The following is a 27,382-nucleotide window of genomic DNA, read 5'->3' as shown; positions in this document are numbered from 1 at the left end:
TGATAAAAGTGCCTGTGACAGACAGACAGACAGACGGACAGACATTGAACCGATTTTAATAAGGTTTTGTTTTACAAACAAAACTTTAAAAAACAAGTTGAAATACTGGAAGCTACACGCTTCAGGTAGAAAAGTTTTGTGTTCATCCTATGTCAGGAACTTTCTATGCACGTGTTTTAATTCGTACATAGCTAGGAATGCAAAACATTTCTTCATATATTTCCAAATTTCAAGATAAAAAGATAGATGTTGCTCTCATTTTAAACAAACATTGTCAGTACCGCACACTGACGCATACATACACAAATATGTACGCAATTAATCAAAAGCATCTGAATATTTTCTTTTTATTCCGTGCACAATAGCATACGTACATATGATTATATACATAAATGTAGGTAAATTGGGTGACATTGACATTCATAGTCTTGAATTTGCAAAGAAGCGACAACTTTGACTTATTAATTTTGTTGGTAAGATCTTGCTATTTGAATTTAAGGGGAGTTTCCCAGCCAAATACTAAAAATTGTAGTAATATACTATTATTAACTTTATTTGAACAGATTCGGTGTAAAAGATATTTCGGAGCCCAGACACCATATAGTGGCAGCCTCTTGATTTTTTTCAGATTTTTCAATTGGGTAGTTTGTGAGAATGGATCCGTTAAAGAAATGATCACTTTCGACCCCTCGTATTCCCCAGCTTTTCAAAAACTGTCAAAACTAACGGCTTCGGTAACTGCTAATCGAGACCTTTCATTTGATACCCCACATGACTACATTTGGGGAAAAAAATGTACTCCCCTTTGTCATGTATGGGGACCTCCCCTTAAATTCGGCGTAAAAGGATGCAACTCACTGCATGCGTGAGCGTTCACAGTTCCCACCTTTCCACCAAATTTGTCAATCGCTACAACAGTCTCCGAGAAAATTGTGTGTGACGGACAGACAGACAGTAAATCGATTTTAATAAGGTTAAAGCTAAAAAGTAAAACTAACTCCCCCGTGACCCACCGCTCAGATGATTTCAGTTTATTTGATAATGACGTCTGTGTGACGTTTTAGACGTTTAGAATGCAATAATTGGCGTAAATTCGCAAACTTTGACCCTCTATAACTTTGTTAATGATATTTATATTTACATTTCCAGAATAATGTCCAATGTTATCACTTACATTGATGCCTTGATTGATTGATTTTGTGTTTCAAAGATGAACTTAAGAGGATTTTCAGGTAGATTTCTAAAATATAGTATACACCATTATTAACTTTATTTGTGTAGGGATCGGAATAGTATGTATTTTGAGGCCTAGATATCATATAGGTGCATCATGGTAATTGAGACCTGCTCCACTTTTCGGGGCACCCATTTTCAGCCTTCACTCCCCTGTAATTCACAAAATATCAAAAGATTGATCAGTTTCGGAAAGCACTAATTGAACCCTTCCATTTGACACTCCGCAAGACAATATAGTGTGAAAAAAAAATTACACCCCCCTTTTGCATATATGGGGAGCCCCCCTTAGCCCCAACGTAAGCCGACCCGACTCGCTGCATGTAAAGGGACACGCAGATCACATGTTTTCATTAAATTTCATGATAATCCGTTATGCCGTTTCCGAGTAAATCGAGTCTGACAGATAGACAGACAAACTTTGCATGCATTTTAATAAGGTTTTGTTTCATACAAAGCGTTAAAAAACAGAAAAGATGCTTGCTGCATAATAAAATTTATGTAAATTGCCTGAAGAACTACAATGTCGCAAAATAATACAAAGGCAAATTTGAATCTGACATCTGACATTCAGGTATAAAGGTTTTGTATTCACCTTATGTTTCGTTTAGATACACCTCCGTAAGTTTTTTCAGATTTTTCGATTCGAGGGTTATATTTAAAGTCCTCACTCCCGTAAGTTTCATCCGACAACATATATGGGACGTTTCGAAAAGCACTAATGGAGCCTTTTCATTTGATACCCCCATGTAGCCGTTTTCGAATAAATCGAGGGTGACAGGCAGACAGACACACATCGAATCGATTCTAAAAAGATTTTGTTTCACACAAAACATCGGAGAAACATTGTGAGAAACATCGCCCTCCTTACATTGCATTTCTGGATCCAGAGAAGGTGTTTGGCCGTGTGCCACACGAACTCATCTAGAATGCTTGCGGTAACATAGCTCCACCATGATCGGAAAAGTAAAATGCGAAGTGTCGTGCATATATCAAAACCGCTTCGTGTCTCTATCGAAATTCATCAAGGAAGCGCCCCCTCACCAATCCTGTTTGTTTTTGTTATGGTCAGTATCACATGGCACATCCGTATTAAAAAATGGAATGATAAATATGAGTAAAACAGATTTTTGACGACCGATCCTAATGAAAGAGACACTATCACTATTAGCAGCGGTGACCTGCCCAGAACTTAACGATTTAAATATCTCGAATAGTGAACTGCGTTATGAAATTGCTTGACGCAATAGCCGAACCTAGATGATGAAGTGGCATTCCACAGCTAGTGTTCTCTTTGATCGTCGCCCTCTATAGTTCTGTATGCCAACTAGAAAAAACAAAGAGGATATTCGCGATCGATATGCGGTTCCACTAATAGCGTAATGGCAAGAGGAGTGTCTTCGATGGTATGGTCACGTAACTCGCGCTAACGAGGATTCACCAAGGTTGATTTGAACTTCGCAGTCGATGCAAAACTACTAACGGTGGCTTGATACGTTAGATGGTGATTAAAAAGCCTCGTCACTCCATCCAGATCAGGCTTTTGGAAGTACAAAATGGTGCAACCGATAAAGATGAACGGACCTCGCTTCTGAACGTGACAAAGGCTGAAGAAGAAGACCTTGATCATTCTTTGCTGAGTCCGCAGAAGTTCACTTAAAATGAATACAAAAAATCGGAGTATCCGCAACGGGGCGCCTAAGATATAACAATTTCGTGTTTATCTTATGTGAGAAACCTTTTATATATATTTTTCCACAAAAGGATTCAAAAAAATACCACAGACATAAATATTTTGCTCATCCTAAACAAACAAACCAACATTGTTTATTAATGCATACTAATGTGCAATAATAATAATACTGTCAAGGGAAGTTGCATTGCGGCCTAGAAAAACGATTTTGTCGCTTTACTGGGTATAGTGCAACCAATGGAAATTATGTTCTCTACTTCCAAGTATTTCAACTTGCCAACTTGTCAAATTTAAACACCAAGTATCACAGAATCTTCACTGTTTCTTTTTTGCTTGAATATCCCAGAGACATATTTTTCTTACCTTGTAAATTACTTTGCATTTTAATAAACTAAAATTAACTGTGTACTTTCGCCGAACTAAAAGAATGTATGAAATTGTTCGTCAAAAAACGGAGAGTATGTAACCCAACAATTTTTCAAACAATGAGGTTCAAAAGCTGATAGGCTCTAAATAGAAACAAACTCACCTGATAAAATTTGCATCCAACCACAAATATGGAAAACCGTCGTTGATTTCATAAACAGCATGAGAAGAAGCGACGCAATTGCAACAATGGCAGTAATCACTGATATTCCCATAAAAATTGTCGCCACCTTGAAATGTTCAAGAACAATGCAATCAACCCTTCTACTGCGTCGTCTTCTTGTTTATATAACTTACCTGGAACGGTAATGATGGAACTGATAGAATATCCTCCCATCGCCGCTGACAATTGTCGACTACATCGTCTTTTTGACAAATTTGCCACAACCCAAGTCGACCAGCATTTTCTGTATCTGGGTCACCAATCCACTCTGTAAATGAAAGCAAGCGAAAGAATTAGATGCGAAAATAAAAATTGCTTATAGTACATGACTTCTAACGTATTTATATAATTATTCACGAGCAGGTCGTACTAGATTGCCAGCTTCAAAGACAATCTGGTAACCAAACATCAGTGGATCAAAGAATCTGAAATGAATGCGAGAAGGACACAGTCTAAAGCAAAATTAGAAGATATGCCTGTGCATATTAGAGGTTGAACCATTTGTACAGCCGACTTTCCATATCGTCAAGTTTAAGTTCTTCGAGACTTCTACAAAAAGTCGTTTCAAGGTTTTGTGTGAAACCGTAACCTTATTAAAATCGGTTTACTATCTGTCTGTCTGTTTGTTTGTCCGTCTCAGTTAGTACTTTTTGATGCGTGTATTAGTTTTGACATTTGTTGGAAAGGCGGGGAGTGCGGGAGGTCGAAAGTGATCATTTTTTTAAAGGACCCATTCTTAAAAACTACTCAGTCGAAAATTCTGAAAAAATCACGAGGCTGCACTATATGGTGCCTAGGCTCTGAAGAGGATTAATAATAGTATACTACTGAAATTTTTAGTAATTGCCTGCAAACCTCCCTTAAGTTCCTCCTAGCATCACGACATTTTGCAACATGTAGGGTATAGAGAGAGAGAGAGAGCATGATCCTACCAAGCTTGATGGAAATCGCACTATTCCTAACAAAGTTATAATAAGTCAAAGTTGTCGCTTCTTTGGAAATTCAAGCCTTGGAATGTCAACATCACCTGAATGTGGATCTTCTCACATAGCGTGCACATATATTACGTGCTACGTACTAATGGAACACATACAGACTCAAATGTCTTTATAAAAGAAATACAAAAAGCCTTTCATACCTGAACATCCAGTTTTTGGTTTCCCAACTTGTTTTAAACCTAAAGATCACTTTCTAAAATGAAACGCCTTTGTTACAGTCATCATTAATGTTGACTTTATCTTTTAAGGGGAGCTGAGTATGTTGAAATGTATTATTCAGTTTAAAATTTCGCCAACAAAACTAAAACTGCAAACTTATGACGGAATGTTTCAACCAGACGAGACTACCACGCTTTTTTGATAATAAAACAAAAACACTTCATAAGGGGCGTTCAAGAAGTTCTTAAAAAATTCAAGAGATGGCGGTCATTGCATCAGATACGATTTGTTTTTAGTAAGTGTCATTTCTCACCAGATGGCTGTCGAAGTTGCAGTTATATCCGCAGCATGGTTTCATTTTCATTGTCAGTTAAAGGAAGAAACTTCTGCTTATTTCGAAAGATGAGAAAAAATGAGTTTAGTGCAATGTTTAACCATTTATATTTCAAAGGACGAAGTTCATGGCACATCAGCCCGTATATTGGCAATTATTTACAGTTGGGTATATGAATTTAAACATGGCCGTAGATCCACCGTAGATTTTTTCACCATAGATTTATTAATACCTTGAGCATTCATAGTAATTTTTCCAGCCCGATCGCATAGTTCGTTATTGGAATACAGAGCAATTTATACACCCATGTAAAAAAAGGTGTTTTTCTGCTCCCACGCTAGAGGGTGCTGCGATCATCTCAAAGAAAAAAAGTAAACGGCATTTTGACGTACAGACTTGACTACAGTCCACAAACTAGGATTATTTAAAAATATTAAAAACTACATTTTTGGTGCCTTGTTAAACTTTTTTTTGTGAATTTTGGTATTTTTTACGGCTTTCTCATTGAATAAAAAAAAACTACTAAATGAATCGCAATTATCCTAGTTTGCGGGCCGTGGAAATATGTTCTGAATAAGTCGTGAAAATTTCAAAGAATTCCGTTAGATAGATTTTGAGCTATGGTGGCAGCAGATTTTCTACATGCGGTTTCGAGAAAAACGCATTTAAAAAATAGAATGCGATTTTTAGTCATAAAACCTTAACTGGCAATTAATCTGCTATACCTAGTCCATAAACCTTAGGTTTCTAGAAGAAACATATGTACAGCCTTGGCTTCAATTCTTCTCCTTTTAGCGAAGTCATTCAATACCAGCTTTATTACGGCGATCGACATAAATCTGGCATGTGACTTATCACGTGTTTAACACTATAATTTCCGAACGACTGCGAATATCAAAAAATCACTTTACCCATATATTCTACACTATATCTAGATATAATTGATGTCAAAAAAAAAGTTCGATTCCTCGGATCCGACACACGGGATGACCCCCTTAAGAAGAAAAATCGGGTGAAGGTTGCATTTTCAATTCCATCTCCGGAAGAGGTGAGGAGTTTATGGACGGGGAGAGTGAAGCGTCTGCTCTTCAACCTCAATGAAGCCTTGTGGTAGTCACCGCCCCCTAAAAAAATATGGTCCACCAAAGTGAAGTTTTTTTGATATAATTGTAAATGTCGATTTTTCAACCCTACCTCGTTCAGGAGAGAGGATCGAGAGGATATCCAATAGGAAGAAGATCCACCCTCTCTAATTCCGCTATTGCAGCGGCCATCCCCTTAAAAAGTTTTCTCCCAAAGACGGGACTATTTTCATGTCGAAACGGTAGCGCTTAACTTCGAACCAAATCCTCGTAGGCGAAAAGGAGGGGATTGAAATCTGAGTGAAATTATGCGGTGTTTCCAACGATTAATTAATTGAAATAATAAAAACTTGTTGTTTCTTTTTCGTTGGTGTGGATATTTATTTTTGCAAATTCCGATATTTCGGGAGCCACTTGTTTCCTTCATCAGTACTAACAAGCTGAGGATTGAAAAATCTCCTAAAATATATTGTTTTTCAATCACTCTCTAACGATGTATTGAACGACCCTCATATCTTGTGCTCTTGTCTGTGAATACGTGTGTGGGAGAGCGTGTCTAAAATTTCATAGCGGCAGACAAACTACAAACAAAGGATTTAATCAAAAATATATTAGTAAGCCACAATTAACGAAGAAATATAAAACTTGAAACTGTTCTGAACCCTTTGGGCCAGATTCATATACCCAAAGATTAGGATGGTTAATACAACACCTGGGACGTAAACCTCTAAATACGTATTTTTGAATTTCTCCCTGAGGAAGTGTCATCATTCTCTACTTGCTATTGTTAATTAAGTCCGATAGTTTTGTTTTCAAAAAATTCAACTTTCACAGGAAAAACACAAACAGGAAAAGGCACGACTCAAGTTGAAATACCAAAGACAGTCGGTGATCAGCCCAGTCTACTATTAAAAGACCGACCTCCACGCTAATAGATCACAATCGGGAAGAAAACGAGCACCATCACACGTTGGGACAGAGAAATTATTCTCGAGTCTGTTAAGGAAAAAATATCGTTTCAGCTTGCTTCGGATCTGTCGACAGAAAAAAGAAAACTTATTAGTGCTCGTACCGTACGAAGACTTATCGAAACAAAGCAAACCAAACAAACAAGTCGGGAAACCGGAAGCTCAGCGCGGTATGAAATGTTTAGTTTGCTTCTTCTATAAGTACATTTGTTTTTTTGGGTTTTACTCAATTTCCCCAAAAATGTAGTAATATATTATTATTAACTTTATTTGAACAGATTTAGGTGTGAAAGATATTTCGGAGCCCAGACACCATATAGTGGCAGCCTCTTGATTTTTTTCAGATTTTTCAATTGGCTAGTTTGTGAGAATGGGTCCGTTAAAGGAATCATCCATTTCGACCCTACCCACTCCACGCATTTTCAACGAATATCAACACTAAAACTGGCATCGAAAAGTACTAATCCAGACCTATTTTGAGGTCTTGACAGCATATAGAGACAGCTTCATGATTTTTTGGTTGGGTAGTTTCTGAAAACGGATCCGTTAAAGAAATCATCACTTTCCACCCCTCCCACTCCCCGGCTTTCTAACAAATCTCAAAATTAAGACCGGCATCAAAAAGTACTAATCAAGACCTTTCATTTTATACCCTACATGACTATATTCGATGAAAAAAATCTCAAAGTATAATAGAAGAATATCACTCACCGCGTGTCTGGGTTTCTACCTTCTCACCAAATTTCGTGTCATTGGGTATAGCCATTTCTGAGAAAAATGCGTGTGACAGACAGACAGACATACAGACGGACATGCAGACAGACAGACAGACAAACAGATATATGTATATTTCTGCTAAAGTTTTTGATATTAATTCTTCCAAAGCAGAATTCCTTCATCAGTTTCAACATATTTTTTATATTTCCTATACAATCTAGTTTTACTTGAAAATTTTAATTGAAGGCGTAGGCCTAAAACATACGTACATATACAGGTTTGACAACAAGTCGGGGAACCGGAAGATGCACGCTTCAGGTACGAAAGGTTTTGTGTAATTCTTAGTATGTAGCATGTAATATATGCATATACTATATTATGTGAGAATATCTACTTTCGGATGATATTGACATTCATAGTCTTGAATTTACAAAGAAGCGACAATTTTGACGTATTATAACTTTGTTAATAATAGTGCGATTTCCACCAAACTTGGTGAAATCATGCTCTATGCTATACCCTATTTTGCTGTGTTCGTGGTGCTAACATGAACTTAAGGGGCGTTTTTCAGGCAATTACCAAAAATTATAGTAACATACTATTATTAACTTTATTTGTACAGATATCAGTATGCAAGGTATTTCGGAGCCCAGGTACCATATAGTGGCAGCCTCTTGATTTTTTTCAGATTTTTCGGTTGGTTAGTTTCTGAGAATGGCCCCCTTAAAGGAATGATCACTTTCAACCCCCCGCACTCCCCACCTTTCCAGCAAATGTCAAAACTAAGACCGGCTTCGAAAAGTACTAACCGAGACCTAATCTGATACCCCACATGACTATATTTGAAGAAAAAAAAATCTACACCCTCCTTTTGCATGTAAGGGGACCCCCCCCCACAAAACCTTAAAAAATAGAATATCACTTTTAATAGAACTAGTTAAATTTGAGAAATCCGTATTTTTTTGAGCTAAGGCATATAATTTGTAAGTTTAGGTAAGTAAATTTATGTATTCGATTCATAATAGGTCATTAATTACGTGCTTCCGGTAAATCCATTAAAAGCTGAACTATGAAAGGTGTCTTAAAGGAGGCTGTACTTTTGTGGACCCACCAAGCTCCAGGACAAATCGATGAACGCAAAAAAAGTGGGAGACCACATGTGTTAGAATCAAATTGGAACGAGCGAGCACTACCGAAATAAAATGTTGCCTATATACAGAAGTGCCTCAATAACTGATAGCAATATGCAAAAGGAATATCTTAAACTTGTATGCAAGGTATTGCTCGCTATCATTCCTTTCAATTCCATAAACTACTTGTGGTTTTTTGGTTCTGGCAGCTCTTTTCTCTGTCACACTGATGGCTGTTGGCTTGTTTCCTTGCTAAATTCATAGAACCATGTCTCATTAATAGTTATTATGCTTTCCATGAATCTTGGATAAGCATTGACGCGATCTAGTATGTCCAATGAGATCTGTTTACGATAATCTTTCTGAAGAAGATTCAACTCTTTTGGAACAAGTTATCAACTCAAATCGATTGAACTGACTTGTGAGAGACATTGAGGTGTCGTCTATCTCTTTTAAGCTATCTTAATCTTGATTTTCAACCACAATTTTCTTCACTTCCTCTATATTTTCATCTGTTGGCCATCAACGGGCAAATCTTCAACCAATTCCGAACAAGAAAATCAATGCCAGCTTGCACAAAAAAAAATATTTGAAAAATCATTAACGTGGTTTATTTAAATTATAAATGCCGGGTACATTTTTGACAGAATGTATATGTACTATATGCCTCGAGTAACTGAGACAAAAAGAAGTAAAAACAAATGGGAAACCGGAATCTTGGCGCTTCATGTATGAAAGGTTTTGTTGACTTTTTAATGTAAGAATATCTGGCTACACGATGGTTCCACTTGAATATAACTCGTAGTGTATATACGTTGAATATATCCGATATTCAATTCGACATGGTACTGACATTTTATTTCTTAGTGAGTAGTTATTTGATGCAAAAGGAACAACATTGACCTACTATAACTTTGTGAATGATGTCCGTGATGAATGATTTCCACTAAACTTTCCAGTATAATGCTTCCTGTTAAAAAATCTTCTTGCAATTTCACATATCTAGAATGAACGTTCGAGGTGCGAGCCATAAATTTTTAAAATATAAAAATATACTATTATTAATTTTTTTTAAACTAATATCGTAACAGAGAGTACTTGGAGGCCTAAAGATCATGTGTACGGACCACTATTTTTTTTGAGATGTTTGGGTTCGGTAGTTTCTGAGAACGAAATGAAGTGAAGTGAAGTAATTGTTCCCCTTCACACCTCCGCACTCCTCCCCTTTAAAACTAATGTCAAAATAAATATCTGCTTCAAATCTTCTAATGGAGACCTCTCGTTTAATACCCTACATAACTATATTCAATGCACGCCCTTAAGTTCAACAAGCTCCAATGTATCATAATTCACCACACGCGTGGGGTTCACAGTTCCCAATTTGCCACCGAATTTCGAGAAAGGCACCTGTGCAGACAGACAGTGAACCTATTTAAGATGTTTCCATGCGACTCTGTGTATATTGGCTGTTAATACTTCCAACTTTTCATTTTCATTTCTGTGTATATATGTAATCCAAAAGAAATAGAAAACTTTGAACTACTTTATATAACTTTGTTAATAATAATACAAGGTCCCCTAGATGGAATACACTGCGTCCACCATGCTTACACGCCATGGTTGCCGGTTCGCCGAAATACGCTTCAGTTCCTTCCAGACCATGCCGAGAAGGCCACACTCGTCCTCTACTATTCAGCGCCACGTATTGGATCACCAACTCTAGGATGGTGAATTCCATGGAATGCATGGTCGTCGATGTCTGTCGTCTATCCATAGTCACTTCCGTCTTTTAAACAAAATATTTACTGGTATCAGGCCCATACGCCAACGCAACTCTTCGTTCGAGATTATGTCGGACTAAAGCACACCGATGACGCAACGGAGGCAGGTGTTAACAACGGGTTGGAGCTTTCGAGTAATAGTGGTGATCACCTTTCATGTGCTGCTCCTATGTATATAACAACACATTCAAAGTTTTTAGTATTATGCCTTATATTATTATTTCCAATCATACCAAATTTTATACTTCAGTAGTGCATTTAAGGGAATGGGGTGAAAACATATATGTTTGTAGTCGTATCATTGTGATTTTTTTACAGTTTTCTTTGAATAGGTTCTGAGAATGGAACCTACTTTATTCTTCAGCTGATACTGGAAGCTGGAAGGCCAGTTCTAATTGATCCATTTCATTTGATATCCCACATGAACACATCCTGAGAATGGAGAGTATGGGGAGCCCCCGCTAAAGTCATTGCTTATAAAAAGATTCGCAGACTACACATTTTAACCAAATTTCGTAACAATATTTTGAGCCGTTCCTAAGTTAATTTAATGTCACAAGCAGACAGACAGACAAACAGGCGCACATAGACTGACAGTAGACCGATTTTGATAAGGTTCCATTTTACAAAACACATTAAAAACGCCATTAGCATTTAGAAATACTTATAGTATGTTATTTGCATAGGTACAATTTGTGAAGGCACAAACTTGTGGTAGTTTTGATACCATAAGGATAAATAAAAAAGTTAATTGCATGGATATCGACTCCACCATGAAGGATATTAACTACCCCAAAAACGTGCCCCACGCGTGTAACGTGTCTAACGGATTAGCTGAGGCCATATTAATAATATTCACAATTAATCTATCGCATTTTTTCCATACAAAAATATTAACTCCTCTGTGAGATGGCGATTAAGAATTCACTGAAAGTATTTCCTGCTTACCGCGAAAGGCGACTAAAAGGGATAGAAGTTTGTGGGCTAGCACCGTGCTAATTTCGAAATTTAATTGCTAATCCAATATTATCCAAGCCTCGTATAAAAACGGGTTGGCGGGGATCTTCGTACTAGTACAAGAATTTTTTTTTGAATGCACATACGCTCCTCTAGGGCCCCAGAATGCTCGTTTTCTCCAACTTGAGCGAGAGTCCCAGCGTTGCAAGTTGGACATTCTGAGATTTAGTGGGGTGAGAGGGTGACACTCCACGAAGCTAATGCTTACAACAACCACAAGATGCCGCCTGCTTACTTGGAAGTCGACTACAGACAAGACTGAGGAATATTCCAAAAGCAGTTTTTTGCACCAACGAAGACTTCCAAAACAGAGGAGAAGGAGCTTTTCTATTGTATAAACAATTGAATATAGACTAGAAAACGCCTCCTAAAGGTGCAATTGTGATCGGGATGGGTGATCTGAATGCGAAGGTGAACTCTCATTCGAAAACACGATCGCAACGATAATGTTAAGACGTTTATGCATTTCTTCAGCTTTCACTCATCATTCGCGGCACACTGTTCCGGCACAGAACCTGCCATCAGGTCAGTTGGATTTCACCTCAGCGGCAACGTACAACAATCACATTGACCGCATTATCATCAGCAGTAGATTTAGTTGTGGAAATGCGTTTCAAGAGAGGCACTGGAATCATTTCTGATGGTCGTTAGCGTGTTGCGTCCACTGCTTCTCACAGGCTCTCCAATAAATTTCCATAAAAAAATAGTTACTAATAATAGCTCGCAATTTTTTATAGATTCTTGAGGTGTAACCACTTTTTTCCACCGCCAATCCTCTCCCTTTACGACCAATTCCAAAACTTTTACTATATACCAATCTGCACACTTCATTAAATACATCACATTCCGTAAAAAAAATTGCGTAAATATACATATATATGCGAAGCACTATGGAATTGTCTAATGCCGCACTAAATCAAAACAACTATTATGAATTGGTTACCAACGTCTACGTTGCTTCATACCTTTCAATCGTTTCCCAATAGAGTCCCCCCCTTATTTTCAGTAATGAAAAAAATCACTTTTACGACGCAATCTAGCAAAACTCTCCAAGACCGTTTTTGAAATTATCAGCATTTTAAATTTCAACCAAATTTAAAAAGGAAGAAAAGCACGCGCCACGTTGTACCATGCTATGCCAAAAAACTTCAGTAGCTCGGCAACTGGTAGTTGCTCACTTACAAAGTGTCAAAATTAATGTTGCCGCGTGAAATGCTAAGGAGGACCGTGAAAAAAAACACGAAAACCCCGCAGAAGCGTTTTTGGCTATTCCGAAAGGAGATTTTCGGGAGAAGTGGATCGCCATCGTCCGACGGAATCCAGTTTCTTTGGAGTCAGGTTTTGGTTTTGTGAAGATCATTTCAATGTGAATTAACATTTTTTAAACTGCGTTAGAATTTTGTGGCACTGCTATTCAAATTCAAATCAAATCACAAAAGAAGAGATACCGCAGAATATTCAACGTGCTCCTCCTGCTCAGTGCAAATCTATTTTTTTTAGGCCTGTGAATCTTTCAGGAACATACGTTTTATTGTCGTTCAGATAAAAATGTCAGAATTAGAATAGCTTTTTACCATTACTACCGAAACGTAAAGTAACTTGAAGGATTGTCCATCCACGCATCAATTTCCCAATTTCCTATTTGGTAACTTGCAAAGTTACAAGTAACAAACACTAAACCGTAGATAAGATTCAAATTGCTCGCTCGATGATGTCGCCAGGTTTTCTTTTCCGCCTTGAGAGAATTCAATTTTTAAACCATTATAATTAACAAATGAGCGTTGCGAATTAGTTGTTTTTAATGGATATAATAATTTGGCAAAATACATAGGCATAGGCATAGGCATATATAGGTATTTTCTAACGCGGGGAGTCTATTCACAAACGATAATCCGCTTTCTTATATCTGGCTAGAATCGCTTTGTGGACAGTGGCACCGAGCTTTATATCTCTCGGCACATTTATAGCGCTAAGTCCGCTTTCGTTTGTTTCGCCTAAAACCTGAAAATGCAACTTTCTTCATACCATTATCACTCTCTCTGTATATATGTAAAGTGACTGAAAATCATACTCGGAAGCTTCAAGCTTTCATCAATTCTTGTCTACGTCTTACCATGAGGGAACTATAACCGGAGAGAATGCCAGACCAAGAACTACGTAGACTTATGTGCTAGGTACCCGTGGACACTTCAATTAGAGAGCGGCAGTGGATTGGTCACACCTTGAGGAAGGGGAACATTTCCATTGTACGTTCGATATACCGAACTCGTATTGAAGAAAACCCGAACTTGAATTGCCACCAAATTTCGTAATGCATCCTTCATTATCCTAAAGGCGGAGAAATATTATCTTCACAAATGAACGGTTACTTACGAAATTTGGTGAAACCGTGGAAAAGTCTCAATTAGTACTTTTCGAAAAAGACATCAATTTGGACATTGGTTGCAAAGGGAAAGAGTGTGGGTATTCGAAATAAGCCAATTACCTCAGGGACCCGTTTTCACAAACTACTCAACTGCCCCACGTTACAACATCTACTCAAATCAAGTTAATAGTATATTACCATATTTATTATAAGTATATTTTTCGAAGAACCCCCCTATATTTATCCTAGTACCATTAAGTTTTGCACTAATATAGGCTATAACATTCAGCATGGCACTCCCAGGTTTGATGGAAATCGCACTTTTACTAACAAAGTTATAGTGGGTCAAATTTGCCGCTTTTGTGCAAGTTTACTGCAATTTAAGACTTTGAATGTAAGTATCACACTAAAGTGAATAGTCTGGCATACTAAATACATAAACATTACGCAGCTACGTACAAATGGGACAAATATCCAGTTAAATATCCTTACATAAGAAACACATAAAGCCTTTCATAACTGAAGCATCCAGCGGGTTTCTCGACGTTATTTTTAAATGAGGCAGATGGTTGGTTAAAAATATTTTTGTAATCTTCAAGAGTTGAAAATTGACGGATATATACATATTGGGTCTGGGAAAAAGAAATGTCGTATTTGTGATCGAAATTTCACGCTTTATTTAACACACGTAACACATCGTTCAACAAGTCCCGGGACTAGCGTAGAAATGGCGCTAATAATGCCATTTATATACCAAGGTTCAGAAGTACCAACCTTCAGATAAGATGTGTCAAAATTTGATGTAATTCGAAACATAACCAAGAAAGCTATAGTGGTTAAACTGACGCTACCTTTGCAATCGTGAAACAAGTCGGAATACCGGAAGCTCGTGCTTCAGGTATAAAGGTTTTGTGTTCATCTTATGTAGGAAATTTCAACGCACATTTTTCTATCCGTATATAACTACAAATTCAACATAAACTTTCATATTTTTCCAAACTACGAGACATGCGTACATATTACAGCCACAGATATTACGCTCACCCTAAACAAACAAACTGCCTATTTCCGAATACTGTACAGATATATGCACGTATATAAATTGATCGTACCCATATTTCTGATTTACTTCTTATATCTATTTGAATTAGGCACTACCCGCAAAGTTCATTAGTACGCATATATTATACACCTACATACACACATGTCTGGTTGACAAATAACTAAAAAACTAAAACAAAATAATTCTCTGCGACCCAATTCAAAAGAACTCATTTCGTTGTGGTATTGACGAATTCATATGTGATGATGACGTCATGCAGGTTGTAGAGTGCACGAAATTCACAAAAAAAATGTGAAGTTTCACCCCCTATAACTTTGTTAATAATAGTTGGATTTTCTTCAACTTGACTGTGCGTTATGTTCTTCATTACACGCATGCCAAATTTTGTACTTCTGGGATGAACATAAGGGGGGTGCCGGGTAAATTTCTAAAATATAGAAATATGCTATTATTAACTTTATTTGTGCAAATATCGGAACCGGATATATTTTGAGGCCTAGATTTAGTACAGATGCACCACTGTGATTTTTTTTCAGATTTTTCGGTTGGATAGGTTCTGAGAACGAGACCTGTTACACTTTTTGTGGGTCATATTTTGAGCCCTCACTCCCCTACGTTTCACCCAAGGTCAAATATTGAACCAGTTTCGAAAAGTACTAATTGAGACCTTTCATTTGATATCCGACATGGCTACATTCTGTGAAAAAAAATTTGCACCCTCCATTCACATGTATGGGGAGCCCCCCCTTAAACTTAACACAAAATGGCGCCACTTACTGCATGTAAAGGGAACACCAGATTACATACTCTCATCAATTTTCGTGACAATCGGTCCAGCCGTTTCCGAATAAATCGGGTGTGACAGACAGACAGACAGACGGACAGACGGACCGCAAGCTGGGAGTGGATAAAAAGTTCACTGGCTAACACGGGTGTCCCTAGTTACTTGACTAAGCTCCTCAACAGTTACCTTTCGGAGAGGACACTGTGGTACGACACGGATGAGGGATCCAAGCAGTACACCGTCACCGCAGGAGTACCACAGGGCTCAGTGTTGGGTCCTCTCCTGTGGAACGTCATGTACAATGGGGTCCTTGTCCTTCCCGTGCCAAAGGAGGCCACGATAATCGGTTTCGCAGATGATCTAGCTGTGGTTGTCGTCGCGAAAGAACCTGAAGACGTCGAAATGTACGCTAACGAAACCATTAGCGCCATAAAAGCGTGGCTGGAGATGGTTCAGCTTGACCTTGCGGAACAAAAGACGGAGGCGGTCTTGATTACCAATCGTAGGAAGAGGAATACGATTAATATTCGCGTTGGTGGTCACGTCATCACTTCGAAGCCGGTTATCAAATACCTGGGGGTGATGATTGACGCTAAGATCAATTTCAGGGGACATCTGGACTATGCCTGTGAGAAAGCGGCAAATACCAGCGTATCATTAGCGCGGATGATGCCTAACATTGGAGGTCCAAGGTACAGTAGCAGATTACTTGTAGCCGGAGTGGTTCGCTCCACACTATTATACGCGGCACCAGTTTGGGAGAAAGCATTAGCGTGTGAGAGTAATCGTAGGAGAGTGAATATGACTTACCGCTTAGTGGCGCTAAGGGTGTGCAGCGCCTTCAGAACAATATCAGGCGAGGCAGCGTGTGTTATTGCGGGAATGATCCCGATAGACATTCTGGCAAGTGAGACACGCTGCCTGTACGAGGCAAGGAAGATGAATCCTCTTGAAAAGGATGCAGAATGCCGAAAGGCGGCAAGGCGAGAGTCGCTGGAAAAGTGGCAGAAACGGTGGGATGACTCGCAGAGGGGTCGCTGGACCCACACTTTGATTCCCCGTATTGAAGAGTGGATCCAGCGACGACACGGTGAGATTAACTACCATCTGACGCAATTCCTGTCAGGACATGGTGGTTACAGGAAGTACCTGCACCAATTCAGGCTGGATGATTCTCCCTTGTGTCCTGAATGTGGTTGCACACCTGAGGACCCGGAGCATGTTATGTTCCACTGTCCACGATTTCTCTCAGAAAGGAGGAGTCTGGAAGACTCCCTGAAAACCACTCTAAGCCCGCAGAACATCGTCGGGGAAATGTTGAAATCGGAGGGAAACTGGTGTGCGGTGAACACCGCCATCAAACGAATACAAGAGGAACTGGGAAGAGCGGAGCGCGCAAGGAGGACGCGAAGAACGGAAGGCGTGGTCGCGTAAAGCGCAGTCCACCCCGCGAAGTAATGCTTTGCGGCGGTCCCGCGGGGAAGGAAAAAGGAGAAAGTGGGGGTGGTTTTAGTGGGTGAGAATCCCACACGCTGCTGCAACCTGCCGCGGCAGTGTCTTTCTAAGATTTCCACCTCCATCCATAAAAAAAAAAAAAAAAAAAAAAGACAGACGGACAGACAGACACCGTCTCGATTCTAATAAGGTTTTGTTTCTCACAAAACCTTAAAAATGGACCAAAACGAGTTTTGTGTGTTGATAAAACATTCTTTTCTAATGGGGAAAAAACACTGTTCAAGCTCAACAATGGCTTGAAAAACGTTATCCGGACTCTACTCGTTCGAAAACAACCATTTGTCGGTGGTTTTCGACGTGAAACGCGATCGTGCTGATACAAATGATGCGGAACGTTCGGGTCGGCCAAATGAGAGAGTAACTCCCGAAAACACCATGCACGTATTGAAAATCGTGATGGGTGACCGCAAAATGAAAGTGCGCGAGATAGCTAAGATGGTGTACATATCAACTGATAGTGCATTTACTATTTTGCACCAAAAATTGGCTATGAAAAAGGTTTTTTTCCAAATGGCTGCCGCGTTTGCTCACAATGGAACAAAAGCAACAACGTATCAATGATTCGGAGAACTGTTTGGCACTCTTTACTCGCAATAAACAGGATTTTTTGTGTCGATATGTGACAGTGGACGAAACATGGATTCACCATTTCACTCCGGAGTCAAGTCGGCAGTCAGCTGAATGGCGACCGAGAAAAGTCGCCCGAAGCGTCCAAAAACACAACAGTCGGCCGGCAAAGTGATGGCGTCCGTATTCTGGGATGCGAATGGTATAATTTTCATTGCCTACCTCGAAAAAGGAAAAACCATCAATAGCGACTACCACATGGTGTTATTGGATCGTTTGAAGGCCGAAATAGCGAAAAAAACGCCCACACATGAAGAAGAAGAAAGTCATCTTTCATCAAGACAACGTACCGTGCCACAAGTCAATCAAAACGATGACCAAATTCAACGAATTAGGCTTCTAACTGCTTCCTCATCCTCCGTACTCGCCGGATCTGGCCCCCAGCGACTGCTGGGAATGAGGAGGTGATCGCTGCTACTGAGGCTCATTTTGAGTCAAAATACAAATCGTTCTACAAACATGGCACTGAAAAGTTAGAGAAGCGTTGGAATGATTGTATAACCCTTGAAGGAGATTATGTTGATGAATAATAAAGAATTTTGCCCTCTATAAAACCCCCTCTCCTTATTTGCAAAAACCTCAGACAGCCAGTTTTCGCAAGCGTAATTTGAGGCCAACTTAATAGCACCAAGAGCGTTTTGCATGGACCAGAAGAGATGGTAATCACTTGGTGCCAGATCCGGACTATACGGTGGGTACGATAGGAAATCCCATCCGAGTTCCCGTAGCTTCTGGCGGGTCATCAAAGATGTGTGAGGACAAGCGTTGTCCTGATGGAACACAACACCATTCTTATTGATCAATTCTGGACGGTTCTGGTCAATCGCCTGCTTCAAACGGTCGAGTTGCTCACAGTAGAGGACCTATTTGGGAGGCTGGCCATAGTTGAGCAGCTCATAGTAGATAATTCGCTTCCAATCCTACCAAACACAAAGCAAGACCTTCCTGGCCGTCAATCCGGGCTTGGCGATGGTTGGGCTGGCTCGCCGCACTTTGACCACGATCTTTTTCGCTTGAGGTTATCGTACGTGATCCACTTTTCATCACCAGTCACCATCCGCTTCAAAAATGGGTCGAATTCGTTCCGTTTCAGCAGTGCATCGCAGGCGTTGATTCCAAGACATTTTTTTGCGTCAACTCGTGTGGCACCCAAACATCCAGCTTTTTTTGGAATCCAATCTTTTGCAAATGGTTCCAAACGGTTTTATGGTCTATACCCAGTTCCTGACCAATCGAACGAATGGTTACATGCCGGTCTACTTGGATGATTTCGACGATTTTATCGGTTTCTACGACGGTTGGCCTACCAGTACGGGGTGTATTTTTGACATCCACTACCCCAGAACGAAATCGATCGAACCAACGCTGTGCGATGCGATTCGTTACAGTACCGGGCACATAAACTTCACAAATTTTTTCGGCCGTGTTCGTTGCATTTTTACCTCTCAGGTAGTAAAAACGTAAAATATGACGAATTTCTTGCTTGGTGGACTCCATCTTTGACGCGCTATAACTTGAGACTGAAACGTACGATCACAACTCTGTCAAAGAGACACTTGTAGCACAGATTGTCTTCAAACCGCCGTATAGTATGACCCGATGCGATAAGTAAAACACAAGATATGTTTAATTGTCGCCATCTATTGACAAAATACGACATTTCTTTTTCCCCAACCCAGTATATGCTATGATATGAGCTGACATTAAGCTCTAAAGGTAACTACCAACTGAACTCATTACCAGAAAGACACTATACAGATAAACAATAACTAATTTAGAAACAAACAATACTATACTACCAGATTGCTCTGGGCTGCAGGATTGAACGAAATTAATAAAATTGAAAACAAGTTTTTTTTATCTAAATAAATACAAATATGAGCGATCATTTTTCCAGCCTGAACTCTTTTTACCTCACATGAATGTCAGAAAAATAACGATATTAGCATCCAACCAAATAAGTTTTCGGTCAGCTAACCAGATTTTTATTCCCGGAGAAAAGATGTTTACTAGTATACTAATAAAACAAATGTTTTACTTTATCCATCTATACGACAAACATAAAACCAAATAGTGATCTATCTATTATTTTGCGGCAGGGTTGTGTAATGAATATTCTACATTCCAATCAAGTTTGTTGACTATTCGAATCGACTGTTGCAAACAAACAAACAAATCAGCAGGTAAAATTTCTATAAATCCCCGTGACAGTAAATAAATAATTATGGAATGATGTCTCACCTGGCGTCACAAATGCCACAACACTGATAATGGCATAGCATATCGTGAAAATGGCCCACAACACTGCAATTGCTTTTGAATTTCTGATGTAGTTAGTGGCGTACATGTGGGTTGAATCCACGTACTCAATCTTCGTCCCCATTTTACTCTCCGCAAGTCGCGATGATAGCTCCACGGAATTCGCTTAACCGGTCTGCGATCTGTAAAAGAGAATAACATATGTACTATATGATACGTTGCTTGCATTCCAGATTTCCTTCTATTGACCTATTTTGTCTATTATCTAAATTTGCATCTACAATCAACAGTAACAAATTTTCTATTCTGAATGGGAGCAACAATATTACCCCTCATAAAGTAAATGTAAAAACTGGAAAGCATATAGAGCGTTAGGGGTTTGAGAAAATAATTCACGGCTATCGGTTGAAAGAAACCATGTTCGGTCATTAGCAATATATGAAGAATTATGTGCGCTTCCCAAACGTTCACTCGCTGTAAATATGTGAATATTGTGAACTGCACTTCATAATCGAAGAGCATCCGTTTTAAAGTGAATTTAATGTTTATGTCCAAAATCGTATTTACTTTACATTCAAACATTTCAACTCACTACTTCTCCTCTTCCTTTTTCGACACATGAATGAACACAGTATGGTTTCCGGTTCCATTCACTACTTTCTCTGTTACCATATTAAACCCTGCCATGTAAGTTGCGGTTTAAAAGTATTCCTTACTTGTCGTAAAGAGCGACTAAAAGGAATAGAAATCTGTGGGTTAGCAACCTGCAAATTGCGAAACTCACGGCAGCGATATCAGGGTCCCCAGAATGCTCTACAGCTCGCGCAAATTCCAGCGATATAAGCTGAACATCCTGGGCCTAACCCAAGAAAGATGGTGGGACTATGGAGAGTACTACTCTACCTCTCGCGACACTGCCCTTTTGTACTCTGGAAAACCAAGTGAATAAGCACAGTCCAGGGGAGGCTTCTTAAAGGTGATATTGTGATGGTGACGGGTAATCTGAGCACCAAGGTGAGCTCTGACAGCACCTTGCACGGGCATGTGATGGGGATACACGGCCATGGCGACCGTAACGTTCACTGTGGGAGGTTGTGGATTTCTGCAACTTCCACCGCTCCGCCATTATAATAATAATAACCGTTGGCGTAACAATCCATATTGGATCAGGGCCTTGAAGTGTGTTAGAGCACTTCATTCAAGACAGTAACGGTACACTACAGTAACACTGTAGGAGGTAATGTAGTCAGCATTGCGCTCGCCCGAGATTATTACCCTGAATTGACGCAGGTACTCATTCACGGCTGAATGGGCTGGTATCCGACGTCAAATCCCGGTACAAATCCTACTGCTACCAATGAAATTTGAACCGCGACCTTCCGTACGACAGCCTTGCGCTCTAACCACTTAGCTATCCCCTCCGTCATTGTTGGCACATTGTTCGGGCACAGAGCTTGTCACATAAGGTCAGTTTGTTTCCAACTATGTGACACCGTACGAGCAATCATATTGACAACTTTGCGATCAGCGGTAGATTTAGTAGTTGTCTCCTAGATGTGCGTAACAAGAGAGGCGCACGCACCGGCCTCGAAAAGATCACCATCTAATGATCAGCCTTCACTTACAAGTTGCATCCGCCGTTTCTCGCAGGATAGGCGAGCTTTGACCCCCCAAATTCAGTGTCGACAACTTATGTGATCCAGTTAATATTCGACAGTGGGAAAATTATCTTGCTGGTCGGATGGCAGATAACATAACCCGCCTGTGAATATTGATGGGCCCTGGGCTGCCATTAAAAACGTTCTTTCCTCGGCCATTGCGCAGGTCGCCGGCCACGTCCCGAAGGAGCGTCCCAAGATTTGACTGACTTAGGAATAAGGGAAGCAGATCCACGAACAGAAGGAATTGAAGGTTCTATTGATCGCCGTGAGTAATGCGTCACGAGCGCGAGATCATGCCTGCAGAATTCCGGGAAGTTCTATGAAGCGTGCAACGTGATAATAAGGAATTTGTTATCGCACTGATCCTGGAGTCAGAAATTTCTGTAGATCGCAATGATTTCGGAATCGTATAGCGTATCTCGCCAAAGCTTGCATGTGCATGTAGTTGCAAATCTTTCGGTAGTCCTGCGAACAACATTAACCGTCGACTCCTCATTCACGGTGAGTAGCTGAAGCGATGAAAGCAAGAAGACTACACACAAGAGATTCGTCTCCCGGCACATTGCTTGATTTTTTATAGTGGAAAAAAAACATTGCGCATGACTACTCTTTCACATAGAAGAGAAATCTTCCCGGCTATCAATGTATGTGTGCAACAATTCAAGGCGTGTTCCCTGTCGTCGCAAAGATAATAGCTAAAATAAACCTGGAACGCATCAAGAAACACCTCGAAGGCTTGATCGACACAGATCAGGCTGATTTCCGCTCCGAATCATCCTGCACTGGCGACATTAACACCCTACATTTTTGAACACTGCGCAGAGTCTGACATCTTTCCTCACCTGCTCTCCATTGATTTCGAGAAGGCTTTCGACAATGTCAACAGGGAGCGTACCTGTAGTACCCTGCGTAGGAAGTGCTAATAGCTGTTATCAGAGCGACATATGGTGGTTCAAGATATCACATGCGCAATGGATATGTCGCACATTACGAAAAGGTAACAATTCCATTGCTGGAACTATAAACGTATTAGTATTTTTATAGCCGCTAAAAAGGTTTTGTTTTCTTTTTACTGCCTGGCAGTAATTGGTCCCCGAAATACTGCATGTCTGGTAGAATGAGAACAAAATATAAGAAAAAATGCTCCTTTAAACCTAATTTAAATTTATAAACGCATTCGTTTTTATTCACTGAGTCATCATCATGGGCGGTGAAATAGCCGATGTTCCGTCTTTGGACCGCCTCAATAAGTGGTTTGAAACATACCGATATTCCGCCCAGGACCATCAATTCGATATCCATGGCAGTTGACGTAACATCGCTCACAGATTTTCTCGTTATATAGGTTACACAATCATTTATTCTCTAGCATGGACCGAAAATTCTTCGAGAACTCTCCTCTCGAACGCGACTAAGAATCTGTGTGTTTACTAAAACACTGGCCCTCAAAACATATATGTGGATTGACAAAGTCATTGTCTTGTACGGCAGAAAAGTGACCTTATGATAATTCCCTTCTGCAATGCATTTGCTACTTCTAAATTTTTATATTCTGAAATCGGTTTATTTGGCTGCCAACCACCCGGTGTGAATTCCGCCATTATAGTTGTTATCGGTCGTAATTTTCAACCATAGGAGGAATTTTCAGCGATCTCAAAGTTGTAGCCCCATATTTTCATTGTTTGATTTTGGTGTTATTGTTGCCTTGTTTTCCTTCATGTACAGCTCAAGATCTCGCGTCACCTGCTCAATTTTGATAAAGGCAGTCTTACCATCAGTGTTGTTCTTCCCATTATGTTGGTCTCCTCACCACAGGCGAGCAGCTGTGTGAACTTGAACTTGTCATCTTAAAGCGTATCATAGATTATCCTCTTGCTATAAATCGTTAATCAAGGTGCAAGGTCTCGAGAATTAAGCCACCGGTAAAACAGCGTGAGGAACGCACTGGCCCGCGGCGCATTAAATCGTTGCGATTTGGTGAGGAGAAACAAGAAACGATCTCACTCATACGATTGCCAACCATTATGAATTCGGAAGAATCATGGAACCAAATGAAAGACACAATCCACAAAGCGGCCTATGCAACCCTCGGAGTCACCAAGCCGGATAAGCGGTACATCAACCGAGATACTTGGCTTTGAAATGAAGGTCCGTGAAAAGAAATGCCTCGACCACAAATTTCCCGACGATAAAACACTTGCTAATTGGCAAATTTATAAGAATGCCAACCGGAAAGCAAAGAAAGCGGTCGCGGTCACCTGAACAAACCATTACAAAAATCTTTACGATAAACTGGATACTCGGGATGGCGAGAGAGATCTGTATCGACTTGCCAAAAGCCGTAATGAACGTACACAGAATATCGAACACTTATGTTGCGTTAATGACAAGAACGGTACTTGGCTCACCACCCGTCGAGCCCCAACGGATAGATAGCAGGAATACTTCGAACAGATTTCAACAGAAGAATTTGCTCATCCTCCACTTCCACAATCATTGCCGACATTTTGAGCAGTTCCACCTGTCAGCGACGGGTAAGCGGATGGATGACTACTCATGGTTTCAACCTTGCACTGGAAAAAACCGAAGTAGTCATCCTGACTAAGAAGAGAATTCCGACCCTGTGTCCCATATCGTTCGGCGAGTCGATAATCGAGTCAAAATCAGCGGTAAAGTACCTCGGGTTGACTCTTGACTCAAAGATGAGCTTTTCTGAGCAAATCCAAGCAGCAGCGAACAAGGCTGCGGTTGGAGTTTCGGCGTTAAGTAGGCTAATGGCAAACATTGGGGGTCCTACGTCTAGTAGGCGACGTCTCCTGATGAGCTCAACGCAGTCTGCCCTGCTCTACGGCGCAGAGGTATGGGCTGGCGCTCTTAACAAGGAGGTATATCGTAGACGCCTCGCGCAAGTACAGAGACGGGGAGCTTTACGAGTGGCGTCTGCGTACCGCACAGTCTCTGAACCGGCCGTGATGGTGATCGCGGGAGTTATCCCCGTTGCCCTTCTTGCTAGGGAGCGTCAGGCCATATACAAGCGCAAGGGAGATGAGCCAAGGGAGGTGGTTGCTCGCGAAGAACGGCAACACACTCTAGACGAGTGGCAGCTCTCTTGGCAAAATGAAACTAGAGGCAGATGGACTGCGCGGCTCATCGGCAACCTAGGTGCGTGGCTGAATCGGAAGCATGGTGAGACTGACTATTTCCTTACCCAATTTTTAAGTGGGCATGGAAGTTTTCAGTCTTACCTGCACAAGATTGGAAAGGCGCATTCTCCGGACTGTGTGTTTTGCAATGGAGTTGTGGACGATGCCCACCACACTTTTTTTTCTTGTGGAAGGTGGGATGGGGTTCGTCAGCAGCTCTATTTAAACACAGGGGATCTCTCTCCAGACAACATTGTGGAAGAGATGCTGAGGACTGCTGACAGCTGGAACCGTGTTGCCCATTACGTTCGGGCCCTTCTCGTTGCTAAGAAGATAGAACTCGACCGGTGGAGGAGCCGGATGGCAGGGAGTTCCTTGAACTGACAGTTCCCTTCCTCCTCTCCCCTCCCGTTGGTGAAAGGAATTCCCTGATTTGAAGGCTCCGCAAGGCGGAAGAGATCGGGGGCTGGCCCGAAGTAATGTGACAAACGGTTCCAGGCTAGCTCTCTGACGATGGGGAGGTGTTTAGTTGGTAGTCCGACGATGTACCGAATCGGGAGTCCAACACTGTGTGCGTAAATGCATTCACCTACCCTACCCAAAAAAAAAAAAAAAAAAAAAAAACCTGTCAGCACAACTGAAGTCGAGGAGGCAATAAAACGAATGAAATCCGGGAAAGCCACATGAACTGACGACATCGCATCTGAGCTCTGGAAAGTGAAGAGTTGGCACCCAACACTGTGACTCAGTGAATTCTTTAATCGGGTTATTCAGGAAGGATGAACACCATCTGATTGGCAAGAAAGTATCACTGTTCCAATGTGAAAAAAGAAAGGTAATCCAGCAGAATGTTCAAATTACCATCCGATCCGGTTACTCTCCCATACCATGAAGATTTTTGAACGCATTCTTGACAACCGTATTCGCGAAATCGTTGAAATAACCGTGAATTGTCAAAAACTGCAAAACTACTGACGCAATACACACTGCGCGGTTACTCATGGAGAAACACCGTGAGAAGCATCGCCCTCTTTACATTGCATTTTTGGATCTATAGAAAGCGTTTTACCATGTGCCACACAAACTCATCTGGCATGTTTTACGGCAACACTTCGTGCCAGAAGAACTCGTGCGTTGGGTTAAGTTGCTTTACCACGATCCGTAAAGTAAAGTTCAAAGTATGGCGGTTGTATCAAAACCGCTTCGTGTCTCTGTTGGTGTTCATCAAGAACACACTGCTTCATGCAGATGATGTTTTCCTAGTCCAAAAATGGAATGATCGCCTGATACAACACGGACTCAGATTGAATCTAAACAAAACTGAATTTTTGACGACCGATCCCCATGAAGCAGGCACAATCACTGTCAGTGGCAGTAATCTGCCCAGAACTGAGCAATTTAAATACCTCGGGCCAACGCTATAAGACAATGGAGAACTGTGTTATGAAATTGCTTCACGCATTAATGCAACCTGGATAAAGTGGCATTCCAAAACTGATGTTCTTTGTGATCGACGTATTAACGAACGTAAATCTAAAATTTACCGCAATGTCGTCCGTCCTGTCGCTCTGTGTGGTTCTGAGTGTTGGCCAACTCTAAAAGATAATGAGCGACGTCTTGCGGTAATGGAGACGAAGATGTTACGTTGGACTACTGGCGTCACACGTTTTGATCGCATCCGAAATGAGAATATCTGCGATCGTTATGGGGTTGCACCGATCGTGGAAAAGTTGCGAGAGAGGCGTCTTCGATGGTATGGTCACACAATTCGTGCTAACGAGAATTCACTTGCCAAGATTGGCAGGCCGAAACAACGGTGGCTTAATACGCTGGAAGGGGATTTAAAAGCCTCAAGATTGCACCCAGATCAGGCATTCGATAGAGCCAAATGGCAAAACCGATCGCAACAAGCCGACCCCGTTTGTAAACGAGGAAAAAGCTAAAGAAAAAGAAGAAGGTATCAAAGATGATCCTGCTTCTTTTATGAAAACTCGCACATTGGTCAGGACTTTACTCTGACGGTGGTATCATAGGCAACTTTAAAGACAATTGAAAAGATTGTGTCACTGAACGCCACTTTCACTAATTTATCCATCGGTCCACAAACAAACGTGGACGACTCCAGACGGGTTCAGTTTCAACCAAATTGACCATGTGCAAATCAAATGCCTTGACGAATGTTAGAACATATAAGAGACCCATATAGACTCCGACTACTATCCCGTTGGCATGGTGCTCCAAGCCTGAATAACACAAAATACAAC

The 27,382-nt window shown here is 40.6% G+C and overlaps 1 protein-coding gene across 1 annotated transcript in view; it reads right to left on the bottom strand.

The window, feature by feature from the left end:
* The window catches only part of LOC119648989 (LHFPL tetraspan subfamily member 3 protein), a 124,357-nt gene that overhangs the window by 52,886 nt on the left and 44,089 nt on the right, over positions 1-27,382 (bottom strand). The window contains exons 2-4 of the mRNA XM_038050913.1: positions 20,297-20,496; positions 3,650-3,783; positions 3,456-3,582 (exon numbers count right to left, since the gene is read on the bottom strand). Of these exons, the coding sequence (XP_037906841.1) occupies positions 3,456-3,582; positions 3,650-3,783; positions 20,297-20,438 (403 nt within the window). The 5' untranslated portion in view covers positions 20,439-20,496. The remainder of the gene's footprint in view (positions 1-3,455; positions 3,583-3,649; positions 3,784-20,296; positions 20,497-27,382) is intronic.

This window comes from Hermetia illucens, chromosome 2, assembly GCF_905115235.1.
Source record: "Hermetia illucens chromosome 2, iHerIll2.2.curated.20191125, whole genome shotgun sequence".
Classification (NCBI taxonomy): domain Eukaryota; kingdom Metazoa; phylum Arthropoda; class Insecta; order Diptera; family Stratiomyidae; genus Hermetia; species Hermetia illucens.
The sequence above is the reverse complement of the archived record's forward strand: the minus strand, read 5'-3'. Positions and strand labels throughout refer to the sequence as shown.